Genomic DNA, 16,158 nt, shown 5'->3' with positions numbered 1-16,158 from the left:
AACATTCTAGTATCAGGACTTTTACTTAAGAGTTACTTAGATTTTTATACCATCCTTATTCTCATGATCGCAGAGTGGTAATAATACTTAAGCAGGATATGGGATGAACAGAATGAAACAGCAAGGGATGCTTTCACTAATAGCCCATATTCTCCAAGCATTCACTCAACCCTATTGTTGGGGCTAAACAAAGTAATCTGTCTGGAAAGGAAGCTACTTGAGCGCCCTTTAAACTCTGCCCTAGCCATGTAGGTGTTAATTTTCCATGAGTACCTTCTACGTGGTTGGGGCAATGCCTGAATATGCAATCACAATGACAGGTCTTGACTGCACAGATGAGGCTCATGGAACTGCCCCCCTCTCAGTGGATGCTAATCCCACCCACATGGGAGAAACTCATAGCAAAAGCAGCTCCCACATGGCTACTGTAACGGACCTCTCAGGAACAAAATAATTCAGAAATGCAACAATTATGGAAGCACTGAAATTATCATCTAATTTTAACACTAAGCATTTGTTATTATAGTCTCAATGACAAAATGTCACACTGGTGGGTTATGCAGATGTTTTACCTTAAACAGAGCTAGGTGTCATGGCTGGCTATCAAGTCCGAACTAGTATGCATTTCCCCAGTTTTTTAGCATCCAAAGCTCTGTGTGCGTGTGTACACTTTTTTGTCATGACTCAATTATTTGAACAAAAGTGAACACCAAAGGCAGAACACTGTCATGATTATGAAAGGAAATTGTCAACCATAATTACAGTGATGTGCAATTCTTATGGACAGCAATCCAATGACACACACCATCTGTATGTTTACTGGAATTGGGGAGTTTCACTTAGCAGTAACCCCCGCAAAAAAAACCCTGCAAAGCCATGTGAGAACCTGTAACAGGAGTGGATGCTGAAAGGGAAACTGCTGCCAATGCAGATCGAGTCAATTATCAAGCTGTCTCTATATGAAATCTAGTGCTGGTAACACCCATTAATCCTTTTAATATCATCACCAATCTTCCATCCAGCCAGTTTAAGGTGAGGAATTCAAATCCTATTCACATTACATCCTCCCCCAAGCCAAATTATTGCAACTTTTGTTCTTAGCCAGCTGTAGCTGTATTTGTTATTATCTATTACATATTATTCCAACACTACTTAGGTGAGAAATTAATGGTCTACTCTTTTGCAAGAAAGTAGATGAGGTCAGGTTAATTGTGAAAGATGTGGTATCTTTTTAAAAATGTGGCCTCAAAGTTGGATTACCAAAAAATGAATATCCCCAATGAAGCATAAAATAATTTGGAAGCAGGCACTTGAAAAAGCAGAATAGCAACAGCACTAAATGTACAAACAGCACCATTTTGGCAACTTACGTTAGATTTGTAAGTAGGAGCCAAAAGCAAGTAGATATTTGTTCAGCAAGTAACAAAATGATACAAAATGTGTAACACCACACCAGACCAGCCTTGTATTTAAGCACTAGCCTGGTAGCCAGAGGCGACCAGAAATTCGAAGCAATTGAGTGGGCTGGTGTATCCAGCACAGAATCCAAGCAGGTTGCCAGAGGAAGGAAGCTCCTTTCTTCAGGCCCAATAAAGAAATGTTCTCCATTCTAACTCTGCCACCCCCAGCAGGCTAGCTTTTTTGTTTTTTACATGCTAGTATCTTTAGGGGGCTTTTTTCTTTTTGACTGCATGGTCTTTTTGACACCTGAATGCAGCAGAGTAAAATGAAGTTATTCAGCGGGATAAGGATGACATGAATGATATAACAGGGTTTGTACCAGTAAAAATCACATGTTAAAAGGGACAAAAGAGGTGGATGAGTGAAGAAGGGGCTAGCAGAATCTGGACTATGTAACTGAATGTAGGTGGGAAGCTAGCAAGGATACTCAGTGTGCATGTCAACTACAAAGACTGTACTGGTTCTCTTTAAACTGGATGGAAGTACACATGCTTGACTTCTTTCTGGCCACCAATGTCTGTTGCCCATATCTGCAACAGCAGCTCCATGGTCTTTGTCTTGTTCACAGAATTAAAATTTGTAATGTAGATCGATGAGCTCCTAGATAAGTGGATCAGCACCAACTACTTGTGGACAGCACTCAATGCTGTTTGTTACCACTACAAAGAAACTCCAGACTCACTCAAGATTTTCTGCCCAGTCATGAGAACTAGAGTTAATGGCAACATTATGTGGTGGGTAGTAAAATTCCCAATCCACAGGTTTGCCATTAACCTGTAAAATGGCAGCAGATGGCATTTGCAGGAGAGAAGCAACAACCAGTGTGTGCATGTTTAACCCTTTCCTTGCTTGCCTCTTTTCTTCTGCAATCTATTCTCCCCAAGCTGCTTCTCCTGAACCCCAACCTACCAGGCAAATATGTTTCTGAAGCCTTGGCTAGGGAAGAACAGGAAAATGTTAGATAGGAAGGTATTTTAAGAACATAAGAGTCGTGCTGAATCAGAGCTAAGGCTTATCTAGTCTAGTTTTCCATTCCCAAGGTGGCCAACTGGATGCCTATGGGAAGCCCAAAAGCAGGACATGAGCGCAATAGCATCCTCCCCCCTGTGTTCCCCAACAACTGGTATTGAGAGGCCTATTGCCTTCAATACTGCAGATAATATACAGCCATCATTACTAGTAACCATTGCCAGCCTTATCCTCCATGAGTTTGTATAATCCCTTTTATAGCCATATATGTTGTTGGCCATCCACTTTCTCCACACTGTGCATACTTTTATATACCTCTGTTATCCCCCCACCCCCATACACACACACACTCATCTTTTTTCTAAACTAAGAAGCCCCAAACATTGTAAAGGAGCTCTTTTTTACTCTCCTTGCCTCCCCATGACCTGTATGTTTGAAATCCCACTTGCCACCAAATATGTAGTTCCTGCCTATGGTTTTACCTTCCTGGCATCCTGGTGTTCATTCAGCATCTGGAGTTCAGAGAATATTTAGGCACAGGAAGTATTGGTCAATCACACAGCGCAATTGGTTGTTGATTTGAAAGTAACAAGGTTGTGTCCTTGAGTTTGGTTTATTCAAAATTTGAGATCCCATAACTACAGCAGTTCAGCAACTCATTATAGGATTACATTTTTGTGTCTAAGAGCTTTTTCTTCTTAGACATGCATATTGCTGACAGCAGATAGTGAGGAACAGTCTTTTCCAACAAACTCACTTTCTGTAAGGTTAATTCATGATTTCTAACTGGCTTGTTAATATGAAGGAAGGAACCAATGTTTTTGGCATTCAGTTTCCCATATACAGATGCTGATAATGCATTAAGTGAAGTTACCTGGGGATTTCAGTAATTATACTATTGATGAACTGCAATATTAGTGTTCTATTTCCCATCTGACAAACTGGAACAGTTCATCTGTCCCAAAGAGATCAGATGTTCATTAGCAGCAATACAGTCAAGGATAAAAATGCATGGACTTGTTCTTCAAAGGTTATTGCTCCTACCAAATACACAAAAACAATTGCAATAATTTATTACAATATTTAGGACAAAGCTGGAATATTTTCAATTTGCTGTACACTGAAAAACAGAGGGGGCTCCATTTGACCTGAATTCCTTTGTAGGAGATAAGCCTAGCCATTGTAGTGTTGTTGTTTTTCTGCAAGGAAATTAGAGATGGAAAAGTTCCACAGTTATCCAAGTACCTAGAAATCTTAAGTCAGGGTCCACAAATGTGCTTGTCAGGTCACCACTAGCAATCACTTTTTTCTTTTCATTTTAGCAAGAGCCTCTGACATTCTCTATAGACATCCTGCTGCATTCTGAGCCTCGGCACAAGGACAAGCCCGCCCACCCCACTCAAAAGCTTGGAACTGGGGAGGGCAGGGGCTTGCCCATGCAGTTGCACTGGGTCTCTCAGGTGTACTAAGTACCTCTGAAGTTCTATGTAATGTCACAGTCAAGATAGGGCTAGTGGCAAGCCCAAATTTTGGAAGGCTACAAAGACCAGCCAAAATTTCTGGACCTCTGAAGTGTTTCCCCCAGTACTATACAGAACTAGTGCTTGCACTTGCATTGGCTGCTACAAAGCCTGTAGTCCCATGCTGCCACAGAAGAGCTATCTGTGTGTGTGTGTGTGTGTGTGTGTAGTCTGGATTTCATTCCAGTGTAAGAATGCAGTTTTGGTATTGCAAGGCTACCCCAGCACAAGATGTACTCCTTAACTATAAGTGATTAAGAACAGATTACTTTTTAGCCCACAGCAATGATTTCCTGCTGAAAACTGGATAAAGAGCAACAATTTGATCATATTTAAGAGATGCTGAGTAGTAGTGCAGTCTGGAACATTTTTCATCATTTAAGAAAAACTCTGCTAAGTCACTTAGTTTACTGAAAATAAAGTGATTGACCTCTGTAGTAAGGAAAATCTTAGCCAGAAACCTGCTGCATCTTTGATATCAGTTAAGAGATTTGCTATTTTGACTTTCAATGCTGGGACAAGTATTATAAAGTAACAATTTTAAAGCAATTAAAATCAAGCTTAACACACATATCACTAGTTCAAAATAACCATGATTTTATATGATCTCAATAATGTATCTTGTGGGCTACCCATTTAAGCTGACATACTAGTATTTTGAAAAATATCTACACCTATCAGATCATACTATGGTATGACAAAGCAAGATAGTGGATTGGAGGTCCTGGTTAGCTGAATAACCTTAGCAGATGCTGACATTTTACAACTGCAGTCTATTTGCAAGAACTTGTGGCTATCTGCGAAGAAAATTAAAGCTAGAGGGTTGCATCCGATGGTTGTGTGAGCAGAAGACAGCTCACACAAACTATCTTTTTCTCTCCCCCCGCCCCCCATGCATCCCCCTGTACCCAACCACAAGTCCTCTCTAGATGGTTGGGGGCAGGTGGGAGGAGACTCCTGAAGAAAAGAGAGAAAGAGAGAGAGAGGAGTGCATCATACAGGACTGCAACTTGAAAGTGAAATTGCTTAGGTGTGAGGCAGTGAAGAGAAAAACTGGTTGCATGAACTGCCTTCCGTTCACACCATTATTGAATATAACCTAGAAACACCAACATAAATCAAATGTGAATGTACTGATGCTTTAATGTTTCAGCCACATGAATTCATCTGCAAATAAGAATCTGCGAGCAAGAGAACACAAATACAAATATCAGCATGAAGGCAGGTACAAGTACTAAAAAAATGGCTCCACATAGGAAGTCCTTTCAGGTTTTGTGCCTATCTCAACTTAAGCTAACCTCACCATGGTTAAAACGTCTGAGTTGGGTCTGAAAACTTTAGCTAGACCTGAATTCTGCCTGAGAGATTAAAATCAAACAGATGGCCAATTTTAAATCATTTTGTTTCCATCTAAAAAGAAATCTGTCTTCACTTAGAAGCTTTCAGGTACATTTTAACTGATGAACATAACTATTCCATCAGTGACATGCTTTTCTTTAGAAAATAAACTTGTTGAGGCTTGGGTCTAGAAACTTGAGTGAAACCCATCATTTTAATTAAGTTGCCTAATAAGGCCAGGTTTGAAATTGAGGAAGCTTAAATTTCAAGAGTTTAAGTTGTGCTTAATAGTGGAACAGCTGGATGATATTAAAATGCTTTTATACAGCAAAAATCCAAAAGTTGAGTAATACCAACCAAAGGACCAACCAAATATGCACCATACTGTGGGCAAGCTTTCGAGATCTTGAGATCTCTTCATCAGGCAAGATTACAAAAAAGAGGAGAGAAGAGAAAAAAGGACCGATTTGATGCTGAAGTCGTGAAGTTTCAGCCTTGTGGAGCAAGAGATGTAGATTTAAATGGTTTAGGCCGGGGTAGACAACCTGGTGCACTCCCATAATTCCTCACCATTGGTATCATGCAGGTTTCAGATTTTGTCTAAAGTTGGAGACAAATCTGAGTAACGACTGGATTTCATGGTTTAAAAAATGGGGGAATCAGCCAATACGTGTTTGTCCCAATCACTTTAAAAACTTATATTTCAGTCTGCTGTTTTAATTAGCATGTTTAATTTTTATGCTGCTTGCATTTGTTATTATATTTTAAGGTAAACAACTCTGGAATCTTTTCTGATGGACAGTATAAAAATTCCTTAATAACTGAAATAAGTTTTGTAAAGCTGGTTTAAATTTTTCAGATTGGATACAAACACATTAAAGTCAACATATCTCTATTTAAACTCTATTATCCTCTAATACACACATACAAATACTGAATTGGATCCAGGTTTAGGTGCGTACAACTGGGCTGGTGGAAACAGATGGCCCTGCCAGAGCAGCCCTTCCAGCTCCTAAAAATGCTACAGTGGATCAGGGGAAACTGCTGAATTGGGGAGGTGGATCTCCAAAAATTAGTTGGTGGCACCTTCTGAGAGTAGAGCCCTTCTATCCACAGAAGGCAGATCCTGGATCCAATCCACTGAGTTTAAGCCTACTTTTCTATGTACCAAAGAGCATGGCCACTTATATTCCATCTCATAAAAAACACTTGCACAGAAAATTACCAGTCTCTGCTTCTGGGAAGTTCTGGACACTTTAAGCCACAATCCAGAAGAGAAATGTATTAAAACCCATTATTTCAGTGTATAAGGCACCCCCAGCTCTGCTGGATTGTGACTCTTGTCTTCAAGTAATATTACTAAAAATGTCCTTCAAAATACACAAAAAACAGCCCAACATCAATCTATTATTTCACAACTGGCTCCACTGTCTGATATAATTTTATAAACATAGAGAGCAAAATGATGTGGACTATCTGACTAAAGTTTTTAGATTATGTTTCAAGGTAGCATAAAGACTGTATTTAGTTGCAAACCAATAGGGTGCTAAATTAACACACATTCGTATGCGTGGTTGCTCAGGAATCACAAAATGAAAATTTAATGTAAACCAATTTAAAATCGATTCCCCCTCCCCCCTGCTCTGCCCACCCCTCATTTTAGGAAGATTTTAGTGGAATTCACAGTTGTGTTGGGACTGAATGGAGGCACTATTGTATAAGTTAGTGTAGAGTCTACAAATGCTGGCTAGCCTTGGTAGCCAGAATTTGTGGTTAACAGGACCCTGACTCTTTTCAGCACAATCCTATGTACAATGACTTGAAACCATGAGTGTTTCTAGACAGATAGGTGATGGTAAGGAACAAGACCAAAACAGCGGTGGGAAAATGGGAGGATTACAAGGGAAAAAAATCATCATCCTGACACACACACAGTAAAATTCAATGAATGAGGCAGAGAGATTGCACAATAAAAGACTTGTCTGGAATCATGCAAAATCTCATGTTCAATGTCAATGGGATTTACTCCCAGATGTTAGTTTTGGCCTTGTGCTGTACCTCTAAAAGAGGTCAAGGACAAACCTCTGTTCCACTCTCCAGCTCCAAACTTTTAAAGCTATGGGGAGGAGAATGGGGGCTTATTTTGGTGTTGGTTGGCTTGGAGCTGGAGAAGGGGATAGTGAAGTTGATTCCTCACCACCCCCACGCCATCCAAGCTACAGAGAAAGGCTGGGGATCCTCTCATCACCATGACAAGGGTGGTGAGGAGAAATATGAATATCTGACTTGGTGCTTCCAGGCAAGGCACCAATACATGCAACTGACACAAATTGCACAACTGCAGTGGCTGAGCTTCTGAACCATGCCTATAGGATAAAGGTGGGATCCAGACTGCCATGGGTTGTGATTCACTCATGCATATTTATTTTTATTTCCCCCCTTTCCATGGCAGTTCCTATGCTCCCACCCCAGTCAGAGGGGTCCCTCTGGAGTGGTGTCCTCTGAAAAAAAAAAATGGCTGCCACTGTAAGGAAATACTGCCTCCTCCACTATGTGCATACAGAAGTGCTTTCCGCTTTCACATGGGGCACAGTTAGATTATTGCTGTTGTTAACTGGCAGCAACCTGCAACATAGAGGGGACAAAATCTGGCCCTGAGAACTGTCTTAGGGCAAATGATATGGTTCAACATTTGAAGCTAAAAACATCTGGCCCCGAGCAGCGTCTAGACTGGAGACCACATGGGAACTATGGGCAAACAAGTATGAGCATTCCTTGGAGGAAGAGCAGGACATAAATATAATGAAGAATTACCGTGGGTAGGCTTTGCCCACACAACTCGATCTCCACTGCACATGTTTGCTTTGGCCGATATAAGTGAATGGGTGTCACTTTTCTATGCAGAAAAGTAATGTGCTGCACAGTGTTGCAAGGACAGGGATTTGCCTATCCATCCCCCAATCACTAAAAGGATGCCCCTGTAGGTATGGAAAACAATTGCTTCTCCTTCAGATGGCAAAGAAGGGGTAATGTTTGTCATCCCAACCTATAAACATAAAACAAAAACCCCTTCCCAGAACTTCAAGCCCAAAAGCCAAATCCAATCTGGCTCTCTGAGGCTGAAATATCTCTCCTAAGGCTCAGTTGCTGGCAGTAAGAGGTTTATGCTAGAACATGCAGGCATTTTGGCTTTGTCCCTTTATCCCAGACTACCACTGGAATGTAGACCCCAAAAGCTTCTCTGAAAAACGATTCAGCCCTCAGGCTGAAGAAGGCTCTGCACCCCAGGCCTAGAAGCTGTGCCTGATTTGGATGAACAGATAGCAGAGCTGGGTTTGGAAAAGCAGATTTCTGAGGCAATGGTCTCAGTGATAAATGGGAGAGTGGACAGGGGTGGGGGGAAGATTGAATTTCCCAGGCTTTCTCCTCCCAAAGTTGCGAGTATTTTAGATTGCACTATATAACAAAGCCTGAGTTCTGTCTCTCGAGAATAGAGAAACCAGAAAAGGATCTATTGTCAGTAAAGAAAACAAACAGGCTACAATAGTCCAGATTTAGCTTTCCACCCCAATAGTTTCCTTGAACTTAACAATTTCACTTAAACAGATGGCATCCACTCATATGGGAACAGAAGAGCTCCATTTGCACACACCACTGGAACAGAGGCAAAACCTCTCTTCTTAACCAATATTGGTTGGAGGGCAGCCTCCGTTGAGGGGCTCCAGTGCACAGGAGAAGCACTGGCCCAACATATGTCTTTTGCTAATTTATAGTATGGGATTACAGAAGCTAGAGTGCAATCTAGTTTAGAAACTACTTTTTCGGATTTACTAGTTTTACTACATTGACTCAAAAAACCCCAAATGACCCCCCCCCCCATGTTTACAACTTATAGTTTATCATCATTTGAAAGCTTGGTGATGACTTATGTAAGCCAAGGTGTTTTATCCAACATATTGAAAAATCTGATGAAAACTGAAAACAAGGTCACACTCCAGTGGGAAAGTCATGTAAACATTCAGATTTTCATTAGTGAATAGAATATAAGGAATCATGTGCATTCGATACTAGCTATAAGGAAAATGCTGTTATAGTAAACTGACTTACTTCAAACACTTTTGGAAAGGGAAAACTAGCTAAACAAAACAATGTGAGATAATGGAACCCATACTCAACAGGACAAGGGACAATGGAATAGGACATTGTCAACTGGGAATGTTAGATAAGTATTGACTGATCTAATCAACTGAAAAAACTTAAAATATCAAACATCATTATCCAGTCCGTTTCTTAACTTCTCCACACCCATGCACCAGTCATATAGATGTTGTTTAGCTAAAACTAAGTAAGGTTCATCTACTTATCAGCCAAGACTACATTTCATATACATCCTGCATCTTATATATGTGATTACTTCACTTTTTTCATTAGCTTTTATATGGAGATATCCCAACTAATGGCCTTCAAATACGTGCTCTTAAAATTTAGGCTAACCAAGTATTCCCTGGTTCCACAAAATATATGGCAATATGACTTGATAAAGTCCTTGTTGAAATGCAGCTGATTTAAAACATTGGGTTTTTTCGTATTAGAAAAGATAAAACACTATCCATAAGCTGACTGGTACATCAATAATGGTAAAGCTGTACAGCTACTAAGAACAGAATGCACATTACTAGGTTTTCTTAATTTATGCATGATTTTACAAGCTAAACCCATGCTGCAAGGCAAACAGTGCAACTAAGCTTACTTTAAAGTTACTATGTTTTAAAAACTACATGCTTAAGGTAAGCCCCTAGCACTGTTGCTCCTTCCTCCCCACTCTTGCAGAGTGTTCTGCACGGGTGAGTCATTGCTAACATTACATCATCTTATCCAGGGAGGGGCTTGATTTCTATAGTGAAAATTACAACCTCTCATAGAAAGTACATACAGCACCCTCTAGATTATGCAGATAGCACACTTCTTGCAAGAAAAGTAGGTTGAAGGTTCTTTACTCCTCTCAATCGCTAACTGGTCATATAGATCTCATTTAACAGGTTAATGAAATATCGCTTGTCTAAAAATGGAAAATGTCAATAGGACAAATTGCTACAGGGATTTAGGTATAAAGTTCAAGAGAGAAGACAGTCATCTCACCATTTGATTTTACAGGACAAGAGAGTTAGAAGCTTTTTATATAAACAGTCTCATAGCTTGACATTAAACAATAATGAATGTTATTACAGGGTTCATCTGCTTTTGAATGCGAACTTTAAAAAACCAAGTTAAGACTTAATTCTCACCAGCACATCATTGCAGATTTCCCTTAGTTCAGTCTCAATTTTCTCTCTGTATTCTCGGGCCATTTGCTGCTTTTTCTCAGCACCTTCCGTCTTTTGTTCAATACTGGAGACAACCCTCCAAGATGACCTACGTGCTCCTACAACATTTTTGTAAGCGACAGAGAGAAGATTCCTCTCCTCATTGGACAATTCTGCTCCTTGCTCAGTCACAGACTTCATGCAGGCTGCCATGTCATCATATCTTTCAGCCTGCTCAGCCAGTTTGGCCTTCTGCACCAGCTCGTTTTTATCCATACTGATTTCTCTGGAGAATGAAAAATATCGAAGTATTATTCAGGCATCTATCAGGCAAAAGCATTTGTATTTGAGCGGTTTCTTAGCATGGTAAAGAGTACACCAATCTTCCCCAACCTGGTGCCTTCCAGATGACTCAGAATTCTTGACCATTAGCCATGCCAGCTGGGGCTGATGTTCAAAACATCTAGAGGCACAAGATTGGGGAAGGCTGAGCTATACTGTTAGTCTCCAATCCTGCATACAATTTACTTAGGAGCAAATGCCACTGATTTCAATGGCTCATATTCCAAAAATAGTGTGGGATTGCAGAGGATCAAATGATTTATTTTCATTTCTTTTAAGTTAACAAGAACTTGATATTTCTAAGATCTCTGCAATTCCAAAAAAACTTCAAAGTGAAGAATGCAATCTATTACCTCAGCTGCCTGAACCATCTATTTCCTAGATGCTCCTGGCCCTTTATGTCAAGTGGCTAGTATCAGTACTGTGCTATTTTGAGACAAACTCCAAGCTGTTTTGGAAGTTTTGAAATCTGAAGAATTTCAACCCACAATGTGTTGTGAAAGCCATTCCTTTCTCTTTCAAAAGCTACTCAAGTTACTAACACTACCTCCTCTCCAACCCCACATTCCCATACATTGTAAAAGAAAAACTGGTATCAAAGCAAGTGATTTCACTGCTGCATAATTTAATCAACAACTTATTCCAAAGTGTACATGTTAAGGCCATGGTGTAAATCACTAATTCCAGTGGAACTTGGATCCACTGAAATAGTTTAGGATCAGGGTACCAGGCTGCAGTCTTCAAGCCACTTAATTGAAGTTTTAAAATTTTGTACTCTGTACAAATCAAGACCATAGCTACATAAAGACCAGGAAATGTTTTAAAAGCTATCCTGGTGTCAGTGATTCCTCATCCATAAGCAGCAAAGGTAGTTATAAAAAAGCCATACCCCCCCCAATCCTATTATTGTAATATCTTTATTATGCCAACTCAAAGGTCACAAAAATGTGCAAGCTCACCCATAATGTAATTCAGGGCTGGTACATTTAATAAAGGAAGATAAAACTAAAAACTTTTAACTGCTTTGTGACCTAGCACCACCTGATTTGCAAGGGAAGACATATATAAGACTGCGAGGAAGGTCTTTGTTTTTTGACTGAGAGGAAACGAGTTGTGTGTGAAATAACTGAATAATTTCCTGTTAAGGTAGAGGCTACGACTTGACTGTGTAAAATGGTGCTTCTCGGTGCACTCTCTGGCACAGGCGGCCTCGGGTGTGCTGCCGCAGCTGGCACAGCTACAAACATGGCTTGGGTGGCGGGGGCTGTGCGTACAAAAACGAAGCCGATGAAGGTGTGGGCGAAAGGGAGCGGGGGGGGGAGGAGGAAGAGGACAAGCCAGGCCAGACTCTCGCCGTTGCCCCTCCCAGCGCCGCAACCGCCCGCCCGGCTCCGAAGACATGAAGCGCCTTGTCTGCGCTCTTTGTCATGGCGGATTCGTGTCAGAGCCCAGCCCACTTCTGGGTGCGTTAATCCCCCTCACCTCCGCCCCGCGCCGGGAGGGGGATGCAGCATCTCCGCCCCGACACAGACCGAAGAAAAGGGGAAGCCCAGGCGGCGCCTCCTCGCAGCGGGAAGACTAGGAGACACGCCCGCCCACCTGCCTGCCTGCCCGGCTCCCTCCTCGCCCTGCGGCTGCGGCGCCGTCCCCGCCCCAAGGGAGCCTCCGCCGTTGCCGCGATCGCAGCAGCTCCAGCCCGCCGCCGCCTTCTCTCTTCCCCCGCCCTCCTTGCCTCCCTCCCTAACGAGGAGGGCGGCTGTTCCTTTAAAGGCGCCCCCTCGGATCCCTTATGCGGCGGCGGATTGCACCGGTTCGATGCGCCGCTCCCGGCGGGAGGCCACACCCTAAAAGCCGCCCCGCAGTCACTCCAGCCCAGCGCGCCCAAGGAGGCGGCGGAGGCCGCCGCGAAGGAAGAGGGAATGGAAAGAGAAGCTATCCTACTCCCCAACATGGCGCCCCTCTTCCCCTTCCTCACATGACACCCCTCATTTTAAGCCCTCCTGCTCCGCCCCCTCAGAACAGCCGAGCCCCTCATCGCGGCAAGGCTGCCCCCGGCCTCGCAACAGGGCTGGAGGAAAGGGGGGGGCAGCTGCCGAGGGGGGAAGAAGCGAGGAGGGAAGCCGGAGGTCGGGGGCTGCACTTCCCCTTCATCATGTCTGCCTCACAGGTAGCGCCGCCTTCCTAGCGGAGCCTTCCCGTCGCCGCCAGCCCCCTCCTCCCCCTCCGACCGCGAGAACGCGGAAAGCAGCCCCGCGGCTGCCTGTCCGCGGGGCGAGGGGCACCGCCCCGGAGCTTCACCTGCCGTCGCCTACCCTGGCCAGAGAAGGGGGCGCCGCCGCCGCGCCCAGTTAACTCCCCACGCGCTTCTTCCGCCCTCCGTTCTCCCCCTTCCTTCCCCACGCAGGGAGGCGCGGGAAGCCGCCCGGACAGGTGGGGCCGGCCGCACCTGTGCGAGGGCTGCAGGAGGGGCGAGAGCCCGCCGCAGCGGAGGGAATGAATGGCCCTTCCCGCCAGGCCGCTCGAGCGAGGCTCGTCCAGCGCAGGGCGAGGAGCCGCCGCCCTTGCGCCTGGGAAGAAGGGCCGGCGAGCCGCCGGCGCCCTGCTCCCGCTCCTCTTCCCCTTTCAGCCGCTGCCCTCTCCGCCCCCACAGCGGCTCCCGCTGCCACCGTCGGGGCGCCTCCCGGCAAGGAAGAAAACTACACCAATGACTAGGGAAGGAGAGGAGAAGCGTGCCGAGGCCGTTACCTGCGGGGGTCGACAGTACGAGAGTCTCTAGGCGGGTGACCGGCGCGGACTGTGCCTATATCGCGGCTCGCTCCGCTGCAGCCTCGCTCTCGCTCTCCCAGCGCCACACACGGGGTCTCCGCCAATCACCGCGTCGCAACGCACGGGCAACACAGAGCCCGTGACGTCAAACGGCGCCATGGCAACCGCGCGCGAGCACGCGCTTGCGCCTACACTTTCCCTCCCGTCCCCCCTCCCTCTTCGCCGTCGCGCCTCGCTCTCTGCCCCTCCCTCCTCGGCCCCACCAACGCGATGGCTGCGCCAACCGCCGCAAGCGCGTTCGCGCGGCCTCGGACACGCCTTAGCCCCGCCGTTGCGCTCTCGCCGTCCCTTCCGACAACGGGAGCGCGCCCAGCCTTCCCTCCCTCCCTCCCTCCCACTACTGCAGAGCATGTTCGCTCGCGCATGCGGGAGAGCCGCGCCTCTTCGTCGCGGCGCAGCCGGCAGCTGGGCGGGCGAGAGCTGGGCGGGCGGAGGCTGCGCGCCGCCCTGGCTGTTCCGTTCTCCTGCCTCAGCAGCGACGGAGGGGGACGCGCGCGGGGTCGCGTTACCGCTCCGCGCCAACCCCGTGCCCTCGTCATGCCTCGGTGCACGCAGCGCGCCGGGCCTCTCTCGCACGGCAGCGCTCCTCGCGTCGAGTAGGCGAGAGAACAGCCGCCCCGCAGACGCGCGCGCGGGCCACAGCTCGGATCTCCTTTCCGCTTTCCAGCCCTTGGAGGCCTTGAGGCCAAGCCACGCTAGCTCAAGGCCACAGAGGAAGTTCTTAGGCAGACGTTCTCCTCGGGTGGTGGTGGTCCAGTCGTTCAGTCGTGTCCGACTCTTCGTGACCCCATGGACCATAGCACGCCAGGCCTTCCTGTCCTCCGCTCTCTCCCGGAGCGTGCTCAAGTCCGTATTCATTGCATCGGTGATGCTATCTAGCCATCTCATCCTCTGCCGTCCCCTTCTCCTTTTGCCTTCCATCTTTCCCAGCGTCAGAGTCTTTTCCAGTGACTTTTCTCTTCGCATTAGGTGGCCAAAACATTTGAGCTTCAGCTTCAGTATCCGTCCTTCCAATGAGCACTCAGGGTTGATTTCCTTTAGGATGGACTGATTTGACCTCCTTGCAGTCCAGGGGACTCGTAAGAGTCTTCTCCAGCACCACAGTTCGAAAGCATCAATTCTTCGGCGCTCAGCCTTCCTTATAGTCCAGCTCTCACAGCCATACGTTACTACTGGGAAAACCATAGCTTTGATTAGACGGACCTTTGTCGGCAAGGTGATGTCTCTGCTTCTTACTATGCTGTCTAGGTTGGCCATAGCTTTCCTCCCAAGGAGCAAGCGCCGGGCCCTTGCTGGTATTCGGTTCACGTTTGCATTTAGCTCAGTAGCCACCTTGGAAAACCCACCGATCCTAATACAGTGACCACAACATACTTCCCACCCTCCCCTGCCTGCACCCCCCCCCTTTAAGTCTACAATGTATGTGAAAATGCATATGGAGTTGCTTTTGTGGTATTTGAGGTTGAGGAAACTGAAGATGAAAATACGTTTTTAAATATTAAATGTTTAACTGTTGAGAGCAAATATTATTAGTGTATACTTTTCATGTTCCCTTTTTAGGTGTGATCATGGATATCATAACTGTACAAAACTGAAGGAAACAATGCTGCGTTGAACTGGTTAGTAAATCTGCTCTGGAGGATGAGTGTGAGAAATAGCCTACATGCGCAATACTGTAATAATAATTGTTATCATGTAATGCAGGCTGTGTTACCTTTGCCAGCAGTCTCGGAGAATTCAAAAGTATTACAGCACCATCCACAACAAAAGCCACAACAGAATGGAAAGAGTAAGAAAAAAAAATGGGCACAAGAAGTTAAACAATTGAGTTCAACAAACCTATCATCAGTCAACAGATAATAAAAGTTGTTTTTTCTACAAATATTCAGCTTTTTCAGCAAATATTCAGTTCATCCTCCATTTTTTAATGTTACCCTTTTTTATGCAGACAAGAAGATCCAAAAGTGTTTGCTGGAACAACAAACCAGCAAATTTTTCTAAGCTATGTTCTGGTGACATAATAGCACTGGAAACTATCATGCAAACGTTTTGGTTAGGATTTGGAAGAAGACTAAGAGAGCAGTCCTATGTCCCCTAGACAGTGTCTGGGGGATATAGGATTTTTTGGTTTCCCAGCTAGGAGCTCATACACAGTGCTACAAGCTCTTGTAGCTGGGAAACCATGCTCCCCGCCCCCTCATAGCTGGGACAGAGAGAACTGCACATCTGTCACCCCTGTGTTCGTAACACGGAGGGGTGAAAACGGGGCTTTCCTGGGGCCAGGGATGGAAGGAGACCATGGAAGCTATTTTGGACAGCTTCCTAAGTGGTCTCCAGCCCTGTTCCCACCCCTCCCTGAAGCCGCACTTAGATGCACGAAAACAAAGTGCAAAGTGCAG

The 16,158-nt window shown here is 45.1% G+C and overlaps 1 protein-coding gene across 2 annotated transcripts in view; it reads right to left on the bottom strand.

Moving 5' to 3' along the window:
* The window catches only part of YWHAZ (tyrosine 3-monooxygenase/tryptophan 5-monooxygenase activation protein zeta), a 31,882-nt gene extending 18,106 nt beyond the window's left edge, over positions 1-13,776 (bottom strand). Inside the window, exons 1-2 of one of the 2 annotated variants that reach the window (XM_084849039.1) lie at positions 12,416-13,776; positions 10,574-10,877 (exon numbers count right to left, since the gene is read on the bottom strand). In XM_084849039.1, coding sequence (XP_084705165.1) covers positions 10,574-10,877; positions 12,416-12,447 — 336 coding nt within the window. In that variant the 5' untranslated portion in view covers positions 12,448-13,776. The remainder of the gene's footprint in view (positions 1-10,573; positions 10,878-12,415) is intronic. The other variant, XM_084849040.1, reaches the window with a different exon arrangement.
* Between the last annotated feature and the right edge of the window lie 2,382 nt (positions 13,777-16,158).

This window comes from Heloderma suspectum, chromosome 4 (genome assembly GCF_057233095.1).
Source record: "Heloderma suspectum isolate Gila_16-S chromosome 4, 16-S_ref, whole genome shotgun sequence".
NCBI lineage: Eukaryota > Metazoa > Chordata > Lepidosauria > Squamata > Helodermatidae > Heloderma > Heloderma suspectum.
Note: the sequence above shows the minus strand (reverse complement) of the source record. Positions and strands in the feature narration are given on the sequence as shown.